Source organism: Neovison vison, chromosome 10 (assembly GCF_020171115.1).
Source record: "Neovison vison isolate M4711 chromosome 10, ASM_NN_V1, whole genome shotgun sequence".
Taxonomy (NCBI): Eukaryota; Metazoa; Chordata; class Mammalia; order Carnivora; family Mustelidae; genus Neogale; species Neogale vison.
In genome coordinates this window covers 5,418,005-5,432,271 of record NC_058100.1, presented here as the reverse complement: position 1 = coordinate 5,432,271, position 14,267 = coordinate 5,418,005, and the positions used below count along the sequence as shown (strand labels likewise).

The 14,267-nt window shown below is 45.6% G+C and overlaps 1 protein-coding gene across 2 annotated transcripts; it reads left to right on the top strand.

Moving 5' to 3' along the window:
* The first annotated feature begins 35 nt into the window (after positions 1-35).
* On the top strand, positions 36-1,399 carry TSTD1 (thiosulfate sulfurtransferase like domain containing 1). 2 transcript variants are annotated; one of them, XM_044266236.1, is made up of 4 exons: positions 36-131; positions 325-447; positions 934-1,096; positions 1,183-1,399. In XM_044266236.1, exons 1-4 carry the CDS (start codon positions 56-58, stop codon positions 1,232-1,234), a joined length of 414 nt encoding a protein of 137 aa, XP_044122171.1. In that variant the 5' UTR covers positions 36-55; the 3' UTR covers positions 1,235-1,399. The 2 variants fall into 2 exon arrangements, with proteins under 2 accessions (XP_044122171.1, XP_044122172.1); XM_044266237.1 differs by lacking the exon at positions 325-447.
* Positions 1,400-14,267: the final 12,868 nt, after the last annotated feature.

Below are 14,267 nucleotides of genomic sequence, written 5' to 3'. Positions count from 1 at the left end.
CGGGGGCGGGGCCTCCACTTCCGGTTCCGGTCCCGGCTCCGGGAGGGCGGGGAAGATGCTGCGGGCACCGAGGGGGCGGCCTGGGGCCGTATTCCTGTGGCTCGTCGTGGCGGCGCGCACCATGGCCGGAGGTACCTGCGGGGACAAACCTGGGACCTCGTCCCGACCTACCTGCGGACCCGCGGGAGGAGGTGCAGCGGCGGGGCGCGGCTCCGGGGTCCGCACGCCCGCGTCCCCGGGCTGGGGCGCAGCCAGGTGGAGGGGCGCCGCGCGGCCGTGCCGGGCAGCCCGCCCCGCTCAGGGCTCTCGTGCCTCCTTCCTCAGCGCCCACGGTCTCGCTCCCTGAACTGCGTTCGCTCCTGGCCTCGGGCCAGGCCCGGCTCATCGATGTGAGATCTCGGGAGGAGGCGGCAGCGGGGACCATCCCGGGGGCGCTCAACATCCCGGGTATGGGACAGAGGGGACGCCCGCGCGGGTGGCCTAGAGGCCGTCCAGGAGGGGGCTCCTAGGGCCGCGTGGGCGAATGCACGGTCCCGGGGGGCCCTTTATTCCTTGCTAGACCCCCTACCCCAGCTTCCTGGAGAAGGACTACTGGTGGGAGGCGAATCCTGGCAGCGGAACTGGTTCTTCCAGTTTGAGCGGGTAACAGGCGGCGAGGAAGGAGCGGACCCGCTTTTCTACCTTGACCTCCCCAAGGCTGGGTACCCGCCCGCCGCTTCTCGCTGCTGGGGAGGGGGCTCCCGTTCAGCTGTTTGGCTGCCTTCCCGCGCAGGTGGGCCTGTCTGTTCCTGGAGGTTGGAGGGGAGTGGGAGTGGGTCTCCTAGGGCCTTCTGAAGATTTGCTGGGGCCGCAGGACCCAGTCCTTCCAGGCCGGGTCTGAACCTGATATCGCCCACTGCCGGTTCTCCTTTCTCTCCCCTCGACTCCTCCCAGTATCTGAGCTGGAAAGTGCCCTGCAGATGGAGCCCGCTGCTTTCAAGGCTTTGTATTCCGCCGAGAAGCCGAAGCTGGAAGAGGAGAACCTCATTTTCTTCTGTCAGATGGGCAGGCGGGGCTTGCAGGCCACGCAGCTGGCCCAAGGCCTTGGATACACAGGGTACTGGGAAGGCGTCGGTGCTAGCTGGACAGGGACTGGGGACGGCCTCCTAGACCAGTCCTTCCTCACCCACTTTGTTTCCACAGGGCTCGAAACTACGCAGGAGCCTATAGAGAATGGTCCCAGAAAGAAGATTAGGTAGAAGATGGCTTACCGATGGCCCCCTCTCCCCCACCCCCATGGCCAAAAACCCTAACCAAGGGTGGGGGTGGGGAAGGGGCAGACTTAGAATGGGCAGCTCCTTACAGCACTGAGCACACAAGCCTATCCAATAAAGATAATTTAATAAAAATCCTGGAAGCACTGAATGTGTCAGGTGGATGCCAGATAGTCCTAATCTTGATGTGGGCTTCGGTTCAGCCCCTGGTCCTTCTCCATTCATCTGTCCCCCACCCTGTACTCCCCATGCCCACCCAAGGCCAGCAGCTTCCTGAGATGATGATTCTCTTTCTGTAACAACTGTGTGTGTGTGTTTTAAAGATTTTATTTATTTGAGAAAGAGCAGGAGCACAGAGAGAGACAGAGAAGCAGACTCCCCAGCGAGCAGAGGGCCTGATGCGGGGCTCGATCCCAGGACCCCGGGATCATGACCTGAGCTGAAGGCAGATGCTTCACTGGACTGGGCCACCCAGGCGCCCCTAGAACAATTGTTTTCAGCCCAGGATACACATCAGAATCACTTGGTACCTAAAAGCAAACAAATTAAAAAAAATGTTTGAGTGCTATCGGAGATTTGGAATCTTGGGGGTGGGACCTGGGTGGTAGTGGTTTTGTGAGCCTTTGCAGTGAATGTGATGCGCTGTCTGGAGCCGAGCCCATTGCTTCCGAGCTCAGCAGACAGGCCTCCCTCAGCTTCCGTGACTATTCGTGACAAATGGTCTCTGGCTGCTTCTTTGCAAAAATGGCAGAACAGAGCGACAGGGACCATATGTCCTTCAGATCCTAACATTTTTACTCTCTAGTCCTTCCAGGCAGTTTGCCTGCCCTTGCCCCAGACCTTCAGGTCCCTAGCCCCAACCTCACCTCCCTGAGTGTTCCTCAAGTCACTGGCTTGAGGAAACCAAAGGGCGGTGCCCAGCAGTGAGCGACGGATGTCACTCTTCCTGCCCACAAGTCTGTTGGACATGGATTGCAGGTGTGAGGAGGGGGGACTCCGGCACCACCAAAGACAGGCCCCAGTTTCTATTAATGCTGTTCTTTGATCCAGCACTGGATCGAACAAAACTGATAGAGTGAGAAAGCTTGCTGACAGACATTCAACACTACGCAGTCGGGGTATAACTTCCCGTGCGTGGGCAGCGCAATTCCATGCATGTCTTCCCAGACCTTTCATGTATTTTCACATCAGAGCTCTGGCTTCCTCAGTTTGGTATTAGAAGCTTTTATTCCTTGAGGTGCTTGGCGGGCAGGTCTGTAGAGCATGCTGCTCTAGATCTGGGGCTTGGAAGTTTGAGCCCCATGTTGGGTGTAGAGACTACTTCCAAATAAAAAATATAAAGGAATAAAATTCTATTCCTTTATTTGTGGAAGAGAAAGTTGGGTTACATTTGGGCCCAATTTTCTGAATTTTCAAGTTTCCGAGAAATCCCTTTGGACATAGCCTGCATTCCTTGCCTTTCTCTCCCCTTCTGCCTCTTGGGCTGGAGGACCCAGGCCCTGCTACAATTTTACATCACAGCCCACTCTGCACTACCATAACATCTGCCGTTCCGTCTGGGCTCTCTAGCTTCTCGTGGCTCTCCCTTCCTCTCCCGGGGCGAACCACAGCACCTTGCCATCTGAACTTAGGTGGGTAGTGTTGGGTCTGCAGAGAAATTGATGGCCCCTAGGGAGTCTAGGCCAAGGTTTGGCAAAAAGGAATCTGTTCTTCCTTCCTTGAATACCCACATCCCTTTGGCTCTCAGACTGGTTGGAAGGTTTTCCTGGGGTCTAGTTTACCTCTTTGTTTGCATCTTAATTATTCTGGTCTCTTCCCTCCCCTTCTCAAATATTATATTATAATCTCTCTCTCTCTCTTTTTTGAAGTGTATTTTTCCTACAATAAAATGCAGTTAAGTGTTCAGTTCATTGAGTTTTGACAATTGTATGCTCGCTTATAACTACTATCCTGATAAGATCTAGGACACAGAAAACCCCAGAATTTTTCTGAAGACCCTTTCCACTTCCATTCAGCAGTTTCCTGAGATGATGATTCTCTTTCTATAACAACTGTGTGTGTCTGTGTGTTTTAAAGATTTTATTTATTTGAGAAAGAGCAGGAGCACAGAGAGAGACGGGGATCTTTTCTTCCTTCCTTCCTTTCTTCTTTAAGATTTTATTCATTTGAGACAGAAGAACAAGCTTGGGGGAGGAGCAAACTCCTCACTGAGCAGGGAGCATGATACGGGGCTCCATCCCAGGACCCCAGGTTTATGACCTGAAATGAAGCAGATGCTGAACCACTTGAGCCACCCAGGTGCCACATCCGTGATCTCTTCTATCTTCTATCACCATAAACTAGCTTCTTAGCTCCCATTCCAGCCTGCCAACCTACATGATTTGAATTCTTCTGTTTAGCCAGTGAGGGTCAGAGAGGGTCCTGGAGGTAAACCGAGCTGGCCTGCTGCAGGACTGATCGTGCCCTCTGGCTTGATCATCGATGTTAAGAGAACATTCCTTTCTCCCTCATTAACTGTTTGGTTCATAATCTTGATAGGCTGTTCCAACCCATTACTTTGCCCTGTGAAGTTCTTCCCTTTCCTCATTAACTATTTTGGCAGGTGAGCCTGCGGGGCTGGGGTCTACCAGATCTCCGTCCCCTTGCCTTCTCTGCCTTTCTTTCCAGGCCACACCGAGCTCTTCCCTCTCACCAGACTTTTTCTGCCCCTACCCATGTCCTATCCACCACCTGACAGTTTTGTTGTTAACCCCTCCCAGTTGACGGGAGCTCCTTCAAGGCAGGAACCAGCTAGCAGTCCCTGACCTGCAGAGCCCCACAGCAACAACACAAATTCTCATTAGGCTCTGGATGAGCCTTACCAGCCTGCCAACTTCCAGAATCTTCCAATTTCAGCCTTTTTGAAACATCGCCACCTGAACAATCTTAAAATAACATTTTTGGGTGCCTGGCTGGTTCAGTCAGCAGAGCATGAGATCTGATCTCAGGGTGGTGAGTTCGAGACCAGCAAGAGGCATAGAGCTTACTTAAAAAGAGAATTGATTTCTTGGGGTCCCTGGCTGGCTCAGTCAGTGAGGCATGTGGCTCTCAATCTCAGGGTTGTGAGTTTGGGCATCACATTGGGTGTAGAGATAACTTAAAAATCTTAAAAAAATAAAATTAAAAAATAACATTTTTATCTTCTGGTAGGAGTTGATAATTTATAATAAGTCCTTGTTGCCTAGTGGCTCAGGCACATGTCTTGGCCTGGTCTTTTCAGCAATCGGTAGCTGGAATCTGGCGTCACCCTGCCTATCCAAACTTCTCGTTCTGCACCTGCCACCACCACTTAGTGGCCTCAATAGACTTGACTCCCTCCTGACCCTGGCATTTGCTCACCATTTCCCCTGTTTGGGAAGTTTCCAGTCTCTTCTGTTATTATTCTGAATTTCACAAGAATTAGAAGAATGTATTTGGCAGGACACTTGCTGTCCTCATCCAGAGGGCTTTAAAACTGAAGGAAAAGGGAGAAAAATAACCAGATAATATTATATAACTGGATTCCATGAAGGACACGAAAACCGGGAGAACGAGATACGGTACACACTTAGGATGCTGTCTTGTAACTTCAATGGCTCTCTGCCTTTGCTGATTTCCATTTTTTATGGCCGACAACTCCACCAGAACCTGGCTTATAGGAGTTACTTCTAAGGGTAGCATGTAATTATGTAACAAGCGAAGGCTACATAGTGGTCACCACGACGTACTTTTTAGCTATTCCAACTCTCACTTTATCTGCAAAATGGGGGTTAAAAGACATCTCTTTGGATAGTTGTGGAAGTTTATTAGGACAATATATGTAAAGTACGTGCCATGTACATGGGGATTTAGAGACATATACAGGCGAGTAATAAACACAAAGAGGTATATAAAATAGCATAGGTATTTTGATACTTGGTGGAAGGGAACTTGTGACAGGCTGCAGGAATGTATGTCATAGTACAAAGAAAATATATGTAATAGAAGAGCCAGATATAAGTGTGCAGCTGGATGGATTTTTACAATGTGGACATACTCATTTAGCCACCACTGTGGTCAGAAAACTTACATTGTACACACAGATTTAAATTCTGTTGCAACTTGCTTTTTGGCCAATTGTACAGTCAATTTTTGTGTATGTTCCATGAACACGTGAAAAGAGGGTATCTTCTGCAGTTTTGGGCTACAGGATTCTCTAAATGTCAGTCAGGTCCAGTTAATTAATTATGTTGTTCACATCTATACCTCCCTCTAGAATTTTCTTGGCTGCTTGTTCTCTCTGCTTCTTACAGAGGTATGTTTAAATCTGTCCCCGTGATAGGGATTTGTCTATTTCTCCATTTAGTTCTCTGATCTCTATTTGGAGGCTGTGTTAGTAGACTGTACACATTTAGAACCGTAACGCTTCTGCCTTAATGGATCCTTTCCTCATTATGTCCTCTTCACCTCACCCCAAAGTCTGTTTTGTCTGATACTAGGACACGTACACCAGCTTCATTCTGGTCAGTGCTTACATGGGATTTACATTCATGTCTCCTGGGATTCCTATTAACCAAAGAAGAGAAACTAAGCACAGTTAGACACAAGAAGTGGACTATAGGAAAGCAGATTTTTAAGACTGAAAGGAAATGTGAGCAAACTCATGACTAGAGACTCTCAGGAGAATCTGAGTCAAGAAAGTTGGGTTGTTGGGGCGCCTGGCTGGCTCAGTTGGTGGAGCCAGTGACTCTCGATCTCAGGGTTATGGGTTTGAGCCCCACATTGGGTGTAGGGATGGCTTAAAAATAAAATCTTTAAAAAAAAAAAAAAGAAGTTGAGTTGTCAGACTTCCCAGTGGGATAGGAGAGCCTTCCCACTCATGCATTCTGCTCGCATTCCCGTTCCTAATCATTCTGCAACCTATCAAGTCATCCGATCCATTGACCTTACCAAAATTTTGCCATTTATTATTTTAGTTATTCTTTTGTTTTCCTCCTAATCCAGTAGATTCTATGTGTGGTTCATCATTATCTCATTCCTTTGCATAACTAGGAATAAACTTATCAAGAAAGTTCAAGGGGCACCTGAGTGACTCAGTCAGTTAAGCCTCCGACTCTTGATTTCAGCTCAGGTCATGATCTTGGGATGGTAGGATCATGCCCGGGACCGGCTCTGTGCTCTGCAGAGTCTACTTGAGAGTCCCTCTCTCCCTCAGCCCCTCCCCGCCCCCGCACCCCATGCACTCTCTCTGAATTAATAAATAAAATCTTTTAAAAAAGGTTCAAGACCACGGGGCGCCTGGCTGGCTCAGTTGGTGGAGCGTGCAATTCTTCATTTGGGACTGTGAGCTCCAGCCCCATGGTGCGTGTAGAGATTTCCTAAAAAAAAAAAAAAAAAAAAAAAAAAAAAAAAAAAAGTTCAAGTCCTATAAAAAGGAAATGTTAAAACACAATGAAAGAAAAAAAAACTTTAAAAAGGTCTTATACAAAAGAAAAGACTTTAAAGATTCTTGGATGAGAAGATTCAACTTCCTAAATACATCCATTTAGGTGAAATTAAGAATAGCTAGAAAAGCTAGAAAAAGAACATCAGTGAAGGGGAGCGACTGTTAGTAATTAAAACAATGGCCATGGGTAGAAAGATGAGTTCCATAACCCACACCGTACACCAAACTAAATTTCAAATGGATAATATGGATTAAATTTTTTTTTCTTTTTCTTTTTCTTCTTTTTTTTTTTTTAAATTATTTATTTATTTATTTTACAGAGAGATAGAGCACAAGTAGACAGAGAGGCAGGCAGAGAGAGAGAGGAGGAAGCAGGCCCTCCACTGAGCAGGAAGTCCAATGTGGGGCTCGATCCCAGGACCCTGGGATCATGACCTGAGCAGAAGGCTAAGGCTTAACCCACTGAGCCACCCAGGCGCCCCTGAATTAAAAATTTAAAGTAAAAATGGAAACTATCCAGAATTCTTTCATACTGTTTTGCATATTTGAAAGTTGTACAGGGAGTAGATCTTAAAAATCCTCATCACAAGAAAAAGAAAATTCGTAACTACATATGGTAACAGATATTAACTAGATTAGAGGTCATTTCATACTATATACAAATATGGAATCATTGTTGTACATCTGAACCTAACATTATATGTCAAGTTTATCTCAAAGAAATTAATACACAAAGAATTCTTCCATTATCTTAAAGTGGGGAAGATATTTTTAACTTTGAGTCAAAATTTAGAAGCCATTAAAGAAAAGACTGATTAAAGGGCACCTGGGTGGCTGTCGTTAAGCATCTGCCTTCCGCTCAGGTCATGGTCCCAGGGTGCTTGGACTGAGCCCCACATCAGGCTCTCTGCTCCGCGAGAGGCCTACTTCTCCCTCTCCCACTCCCCTTGCTTGTGTTCCCTCTCTCGCTGTCTCACTATCAAATAAATGAATAAAATCTTTAGAAAAAAAGAAAAAAGCAAGAAAGAAAGAAAAAAGAAAACACAGATAAAGTACGAAGCAAGCAACCGAAAGCCTTCTGCCTGCCTGGCAAAGATAGACAAATATCACACAAATTGAGTCAAAAGACAAACCGCCAACTGGGGGAAAAATCAACTCAGAGTGTATACAAAGGTCTAATTCCTGAACGTATAAAGAACCCTTACAAATGGATTAGAAAAAGACTACCCCAATAAAAAATGAGCAAAACATGTGAAGAGACAGTTCACAGAATACACAGAACTCTTAAAGTTAGGGGACACTCAGTTTGAGATACACAAATTAAAACTAAATGGAGGTTTTAATTCACATTAATCAGATTAACAAAAATGCAAATGTTTGATAAAGCCCTCTCTTGCAAGACTATGGCAGAATAGATACACTAATAGATTATGTAACTATAAATGGGTGCAAACTGTAGGGAGCACTTTTGGTCAATATCTTCATATACATGTAACTAAGCCAGTGTTCGCATTTCTGGAGATTTAGCCTACAAACAAGCTTCCACCCCCGTGGAATGATACCCGTGCATGTATACTCACTTCATTACCCACGTTAGCAAAAGGCTGGAAGTAATCCAGATGCCTCTAAGTTAAAACTGGCTAAATAAACATCGTAAGCATACAACAGAGTATTATGTAACTGGAGAAAAGAATGAGGAAGCTCTCCCTGTACTCGGGAAGAATCTTCAAGACGCGTTGTTACAGGGGCGCCTGGGTGGCTCAGTGGGTTAAAGCCTCTGCCTTCGGCTCAGGTCATGATCCCAGGGTCCTGGGATGAGCCCCGCATGAGGGTCTCTGTTCCTGCTTCCTCCTCTCTCTCTCTGCCTGCCTCTCTGCCTACTTGTGATCTCTGTCAAATGAATAAATAAAATATTTAAAAAAAAAGATGTGTTGTTACATGATAAAAAACATATTATGCTATCTTTTGTGTAAAAAAAGGTAAGATAATATGGAGATGTGTGTACCTATGTCCACACATTTATTTATTTACTTACATATTTACTTATTTATTTGCTTACTTATTTATAATTGCTTCTGTTTAGCAAAAAGAAAGCCTGGAAGGATAGAGAACTAGTAAGAACTAGTAAGAGATGCAAACCTCCTTGGCTTCCTTGCTCTTTTCCCCATCCACTCACTTAGGAAAAACCCAACTCAGGTCCGACCCAACCAACCACGTACTCTTTCCCTGCTGTCAAACGGCTAGAGTAAAATTCACATCAGTTTGACTGGTCTTTCTTCAAGTTTATGTTCTAAATATTAGTTGGTGGTTAACATTGCTCCATTGCTCGCCAGTACTAAGACACCTTTTCTTGTGTGGTCAGTTCCTGTCTCCACTTCTCCTCACTCTGTATTTATTTATTGATTTATTTAAAGATTTTATTCAGGGGCACCTGGGTGGCTCAATGGGTTAAAGCCTCTGCCTTCAGTTCAGGTCATGATCCCAGTATCCTGGGATCAAGCCCCACATCGGGCTCTCTGCTCAGCAGGGAGCCTGCTTCCTTTCCTCTCTGCCTCTCTGCCTCCTTGTGATCTCTGTCAAATAAATAAATAAAATATTTTTTAAAAAATAAAGATTTTATTCATTTATTTGACAGACAGAGATCACAAGGAGGCAGAGAGGCAGGCAGGGGCAGGGGAAGGTTGGGGGGAAGCAGGCTCCCCACTGAGCAGAGAGCCCTACTTGGGGCTGATCCCAGGACTCTGAGATAACGACCTCAGCCAAAGGCAGAGGATGGCTCCCTCAGGGCTGGTTCTCCTTCTTATCTCTTCCCAAATCAAAATGCTGGAGTCTCCTAACACCAGCATGTTCTTAGATCTGCAGTTGGGCTTAGCACATTGAAACCTCAATGCTATCTTCTTTGTACTTTGATACCTTTCACTGGAAAATGAGCTTCGTCTGCCCACCATGGCCGTCTGCATCTGCTTCCTGTCATCATGCCACTTCCCATGAGCCTACAGAGGATCTTCTGCCCTTCTCCTACTGCGTCATTTTGTGGGCTGGTCCTCGCCACAGTTGTCACAGAAAGTCCGGCAGGTTCTAGGAACGCTCACCATACTTGTGGGAGTGTGGTGGCCCAGAGCGCTCCCTGCCCTCCCACCTTAGATATCTTGAATTTCCTTTTTCCTCTGCACTCTTTGCGAATGATTTGCCTTATACTCCACGGAGTACAGAAATCAGCTTCCCATGAACAAAAGAACCAACTATACCAAGCATTTCCCTCTTGTTAGGAAGGATGGTTAGTTCTGCTCCCTCTTAATGCCTTTTTTTTTTTTTTAAGATTTTATTTATTTATTTGACAGGCAGAGATCACAAGTAGGCAGAGAGGCAGGCAGAGAGAGAGGAGGAAGGAGGCTCCAGTCCCATGACCCTGGGGCCATGATGTTAACTGAAGGCAGAGGCTTTAACCCACTGAGCCACCCAGGTGCCCCTCCCTCTTAATACTCAACTTGAGCATCTTACCTCCTTTCTCCTCAAGAACTTGGTACTGCAACTGTCTCCTCTTTCTCCTACAGCCTGGATGTTTGTTTTTTTTCTTTCTGCTGGATCATTGCTATTTGCATACAGTGTTTCCATGCAAACAAAATGCTTCCTCTGACTTCCTCCACCCGCCCTGCAGGTGGCTGCTCCTTTTCTCTGTTGCCCTCCCACCAAGATCTGGGTTCAACTGTTTGTAGTCCCTGTCTTTATTTCCTTAATTTACATTCTCTCCTTAGCCTACTCCGTGCAGGTTTTATTGCCTACCCCACTACTTCATTGAAACTTCCAAGATGACCCGTGAATGACACACGGGCATTAGTCATTAGATATCGGTGACCCCGGGAAGGGCTGTGCCTTTGGACTAGATGCCTCTCTTTAGTGAAGACAACTCCCAAAGAAGCCAACAACTGGGGCAGTCAGTCCTTATTCCTGAAGGGAAGGATGTCACTACCCGTGTTTGTATGTGCACAAAACTTTGCATTTCAAAAAAAAGATAAAGGGTTTTTAAAAAATATGTCAAGGCAAAGGGAAAATGGAAGAGCACAGTCAGGAGAGCCAGATGAAGTCAGGATCAAGTCAGATGGAGTCAGGAATGCGTATCAATTTTTGGACTTGAATCGAGGATTTGGATTTGGTATTCCTAGAGACAAAAGCAAAATGACTTAACAGGATTGCTTGTAAAACTCAAGGTGTCCCCAAGACATATATATGACAGAAACATGGCATCTCTCAACAGGAACGTCTGGGAGTATTAGTACCTGGAATGCTGTTAGTGTACTGTGCCAGCCTGGAAGGAGGTCACTTCTGGATTCTGTTTTCAACTAGGACCTTGTTCAGTATTTTTATTAACCTATTGGATTATGCCATAGCAAGCATGTTTACGAAGCTTGCATATAACAGAATTTCAGGTGCCACTACTAATGTATTGGGTCACAGAATCGAGATTTATATTTAATAATCTCTTCCAGAATTTCCTATTTTGCAGGCAAACTCACCAGTCTGAAAATTACAAAATCTGTTCCTTTTAAAAAAGTCTATGGGGGCACTGGGTGCCTCACACGGTTAAGTGTCTGCGTTCAGTTCATGTCATGATCCCAGGATCCTGGGATTGAGCCCCATTTCAGGCTCCCAGCTCAGTGGGGTGTCTACTTCTCTCTCTCCCTCTGCCCTTCCTCCAGCTGGTGCTCTCTCTCAAATAAATAAATAAAAGCTTAAAAAAAAAAAAAGACTAATGACTTGTGTCTCATTTGGATTGCTCCCTCCCAAAAGGAATGAAAAAAAAAAAAAAAAAAAACCACTACAAGAAACAAAATGTCTGGGGCTCCTGGGTGGCTCATTGGGGTAAAGTCTCTGCCTTGGCTCGGGTCATGATCCCGGGGTCCTGGGATCGAGCCCCGCATTGGGCTCTCTGCTCAGCAGGAAGCCTGCTTCCTCCTCTCTCTCTCTGTCTATGTCTTTGCCTACTTGTGATCTCTGTCAAATTAAAAAAAAAAAAAAAAAGAAAGAAATGTCAATGACAATGAGATTTATGAACTTATTATTTACGTAAGCAACTTTATGGGAAAAGGAACCTGGAGAATATCTAATCATTTGCACACTCCAAAATTACTTTCATGCTTTATACTTGTACACAAGTATTTGTATAGAAATAACGAGGATAGGGCACCTGGGTGGCTCAGTGGGTTAAGCCGCTGCCTTCAGCTCAGGTCATGATCTCAAGATCCTGGGGTCAAGTCCTGCATCGGGCTCTCTGCTCAGCAGGGAGCCTGCTTTCCTCTCTCTCTCTCTCTCTCTCTCTCTCTGCCTGCCTCTCTGTCTACTTGTGATCTCGCTCTGTGAAATAAATAAAATCTTTAAGGAAAAAAAAATAAAAAAAAAGAAATAATGAGGATACATACTATTTGTATTTACTTTTTTCATTTAATTTTAATCATTGACAGTACTTTTTTTTCAAAGATTTTATTTATTTATTTGACAGAGAAAGGTCACAAGTAGGCAGAGAGGCAGGCAGAGAGAGAGAGAGAGAGAGAGAGAAGCAGGCTCCCTGCTGAGCAAAGAGCCCCATGTGGGGCTCGATCCCAGGACCCTGAAATCATGACCTGAGCCAAAGGCAGTGGCTTAACCCACTGAGCCACCCAGGCGCCCCCCATTGACAGTACTTTTATGTCTACTTTTCTTAATATTTCATTTTCAAAGCAAAAAAAAAAATTGAATAAGGTTAAAAGCAAATGTACTTGAGTTAAGGAACAACAGCACTTGTTCCCCCTCTCCCACTCCCCCTGCTTGTGTTCTCTCTCTCACGATCTCCTCTGTCAGAAAATTATGTAAAATCTTAAAAAAAAAAAGAAAAAAAAGAAAAAAAAAAAAGAAAAAGAAACAACTGCCCAAGTATAGGGTGTGGAAGACCTGACTTAGTAGTAGTCCAAGAGAAAATAATTATTTTCACTCGTGGCTTTTAGTTTGCCACAAGCTGACTGTTGCTAACTCAGTGGTGTGAGGGTTATTATAATTGTGACCGCATTCTCGTGCTGTAAGTACAAGTGATGGAAACAGCCATCATGGCAGGGCTTAAAATGGACCATGTGCTGCACTGAGCATATTATATATGCTATATTATTTAATCCTTGTTTTGCTGGAAGGTATTACTATCATAGCTACTTTCGGGATGCAGAAATTTTCAGCAATGTGAGCTGGCGGAAGACTAGCTAGAAGCCGGGGACTGGATTTGAATTGAGATCTGTCCCTCTCAGGGAGAAGCGGTTTCTCCAGTGCCTGGCTCAGATCTTGGTACAGTAAAAAACAAGAGATTATCTACAAACCCACGAGGGGGGTGCGTAAGGGTAGGGGGGTAGTGGGAGTGAGGGGGAGACTTCGGAAACCATACCAAATGAAAACTCTTCGAAGGATTTAAAGATGTTTAGCTTGGAGAAGGAAAGACTTAGAAGGCTCATAAAAGAATCTTAAAATATTTGAAGGAAGGGCTGTCATTGGCAAAGAATAATGAGATGATTTTGTCTAACTCCAGAGAGCAGAGGCTGGAAGTTACTAGGAAGCAGACTCCAGAAAGGATATTTTAACAGTTAAGAGTTGTACTGGGGCGCCTGGGTGGCTCAGTGGGTTGAGTCTCTGCCTTAGGCTCAGGTCATGATCTCAGGGTCCTAGGACTGAGTTCCGATTCCGGCTCTCTGCTCAGCGGGGAGCCTGCTTCCTTCCCTCTCTCTCTGCCTGCCTCTCTGCCTGCTTGTGATCGCTGTCTGTCAAATAAATAAATAAAATCTTTAAAAAAAAAAAAAAGGAGTTGTACAAAAAGCAGAATGGTCCGCCTTAACAATTTTCAGAAGAGTTTAAGCAGAGGCTGTATAAACTCTCTGTGGTTGTATGGATCTTCCTATCTAGGGCAAGAAGATGACTCAACCTCTAAGATGACCCTTCCTGCTAGAGACTCCAGATCAGTATTGGAGCTCCTCTAACCTCCTGCTCAAGTTCCCCATCTTGAAGTTTTCTCTGACACGCGCAGCCCCCAGTGATTGGTTCCCTCCCCCGCTCTTCCCTCCCCTCGAATCTCAAGGCTACATTCCTTTGAGGGTAAAGAACAGAACTTTGCACATGGCAGGCACCCAAGGATTTGTTTCGATTTAGTAACATGAGGTTTCTTTTGGTAACATATTGTCTTGTTTCCTGTATTAAGTCTTGAAAGTAGAGAGTAAGCCGTTTGAAGTCAAAGACTGTGATTTATATTTATCTGTATTTCCTTCCCTATAGCACCCACCAGGCGCTTGATAACCATTGTTTTATTTTTTTTTAAGATTTTATTTATTTGACAGAGACACAGCGAGAGAGGGAATACAAGCAGGGGAAGTGAGAGAGGGAGAAGGAAGCTTCCCAAGAAGCAGGGAGCCCAATGCGGGGCTCTATCCCAGGACCCCAGGATCATGACCTGAGCCAAAGGCAGAGCTTAATGACCGAGCCCCCCAGGTGCCCGGATAACCATTGTTTTAAATTGAGTGGAACTAGAGCGAACCAAGGATTGATAGAAAAAGTGGGAGAAGCAA

Coding starts and splice junctions, on each gene's coding strand:
- TSTD1 (XM_044266236.1), top strand. CDS start 56: ATGCTGCGGGCACCGAGGGGGCGGCCTGGGGCCGTATTCCTGTGGCTC. Junction 448..933: donor GGGGGCGCTCAACATCCCGG/GTATGGGACAGA, acceptor GACTCCTCCCAG/TATCTGAGCTGGAAAGTGCC. Junction 1,097..1,182: donor CAAGGCCTTGGATACACAGG/GTACTGGGAAGG, acceptor TTGTTTCCACAG/GGCTCGAAACTACGCAGGAG.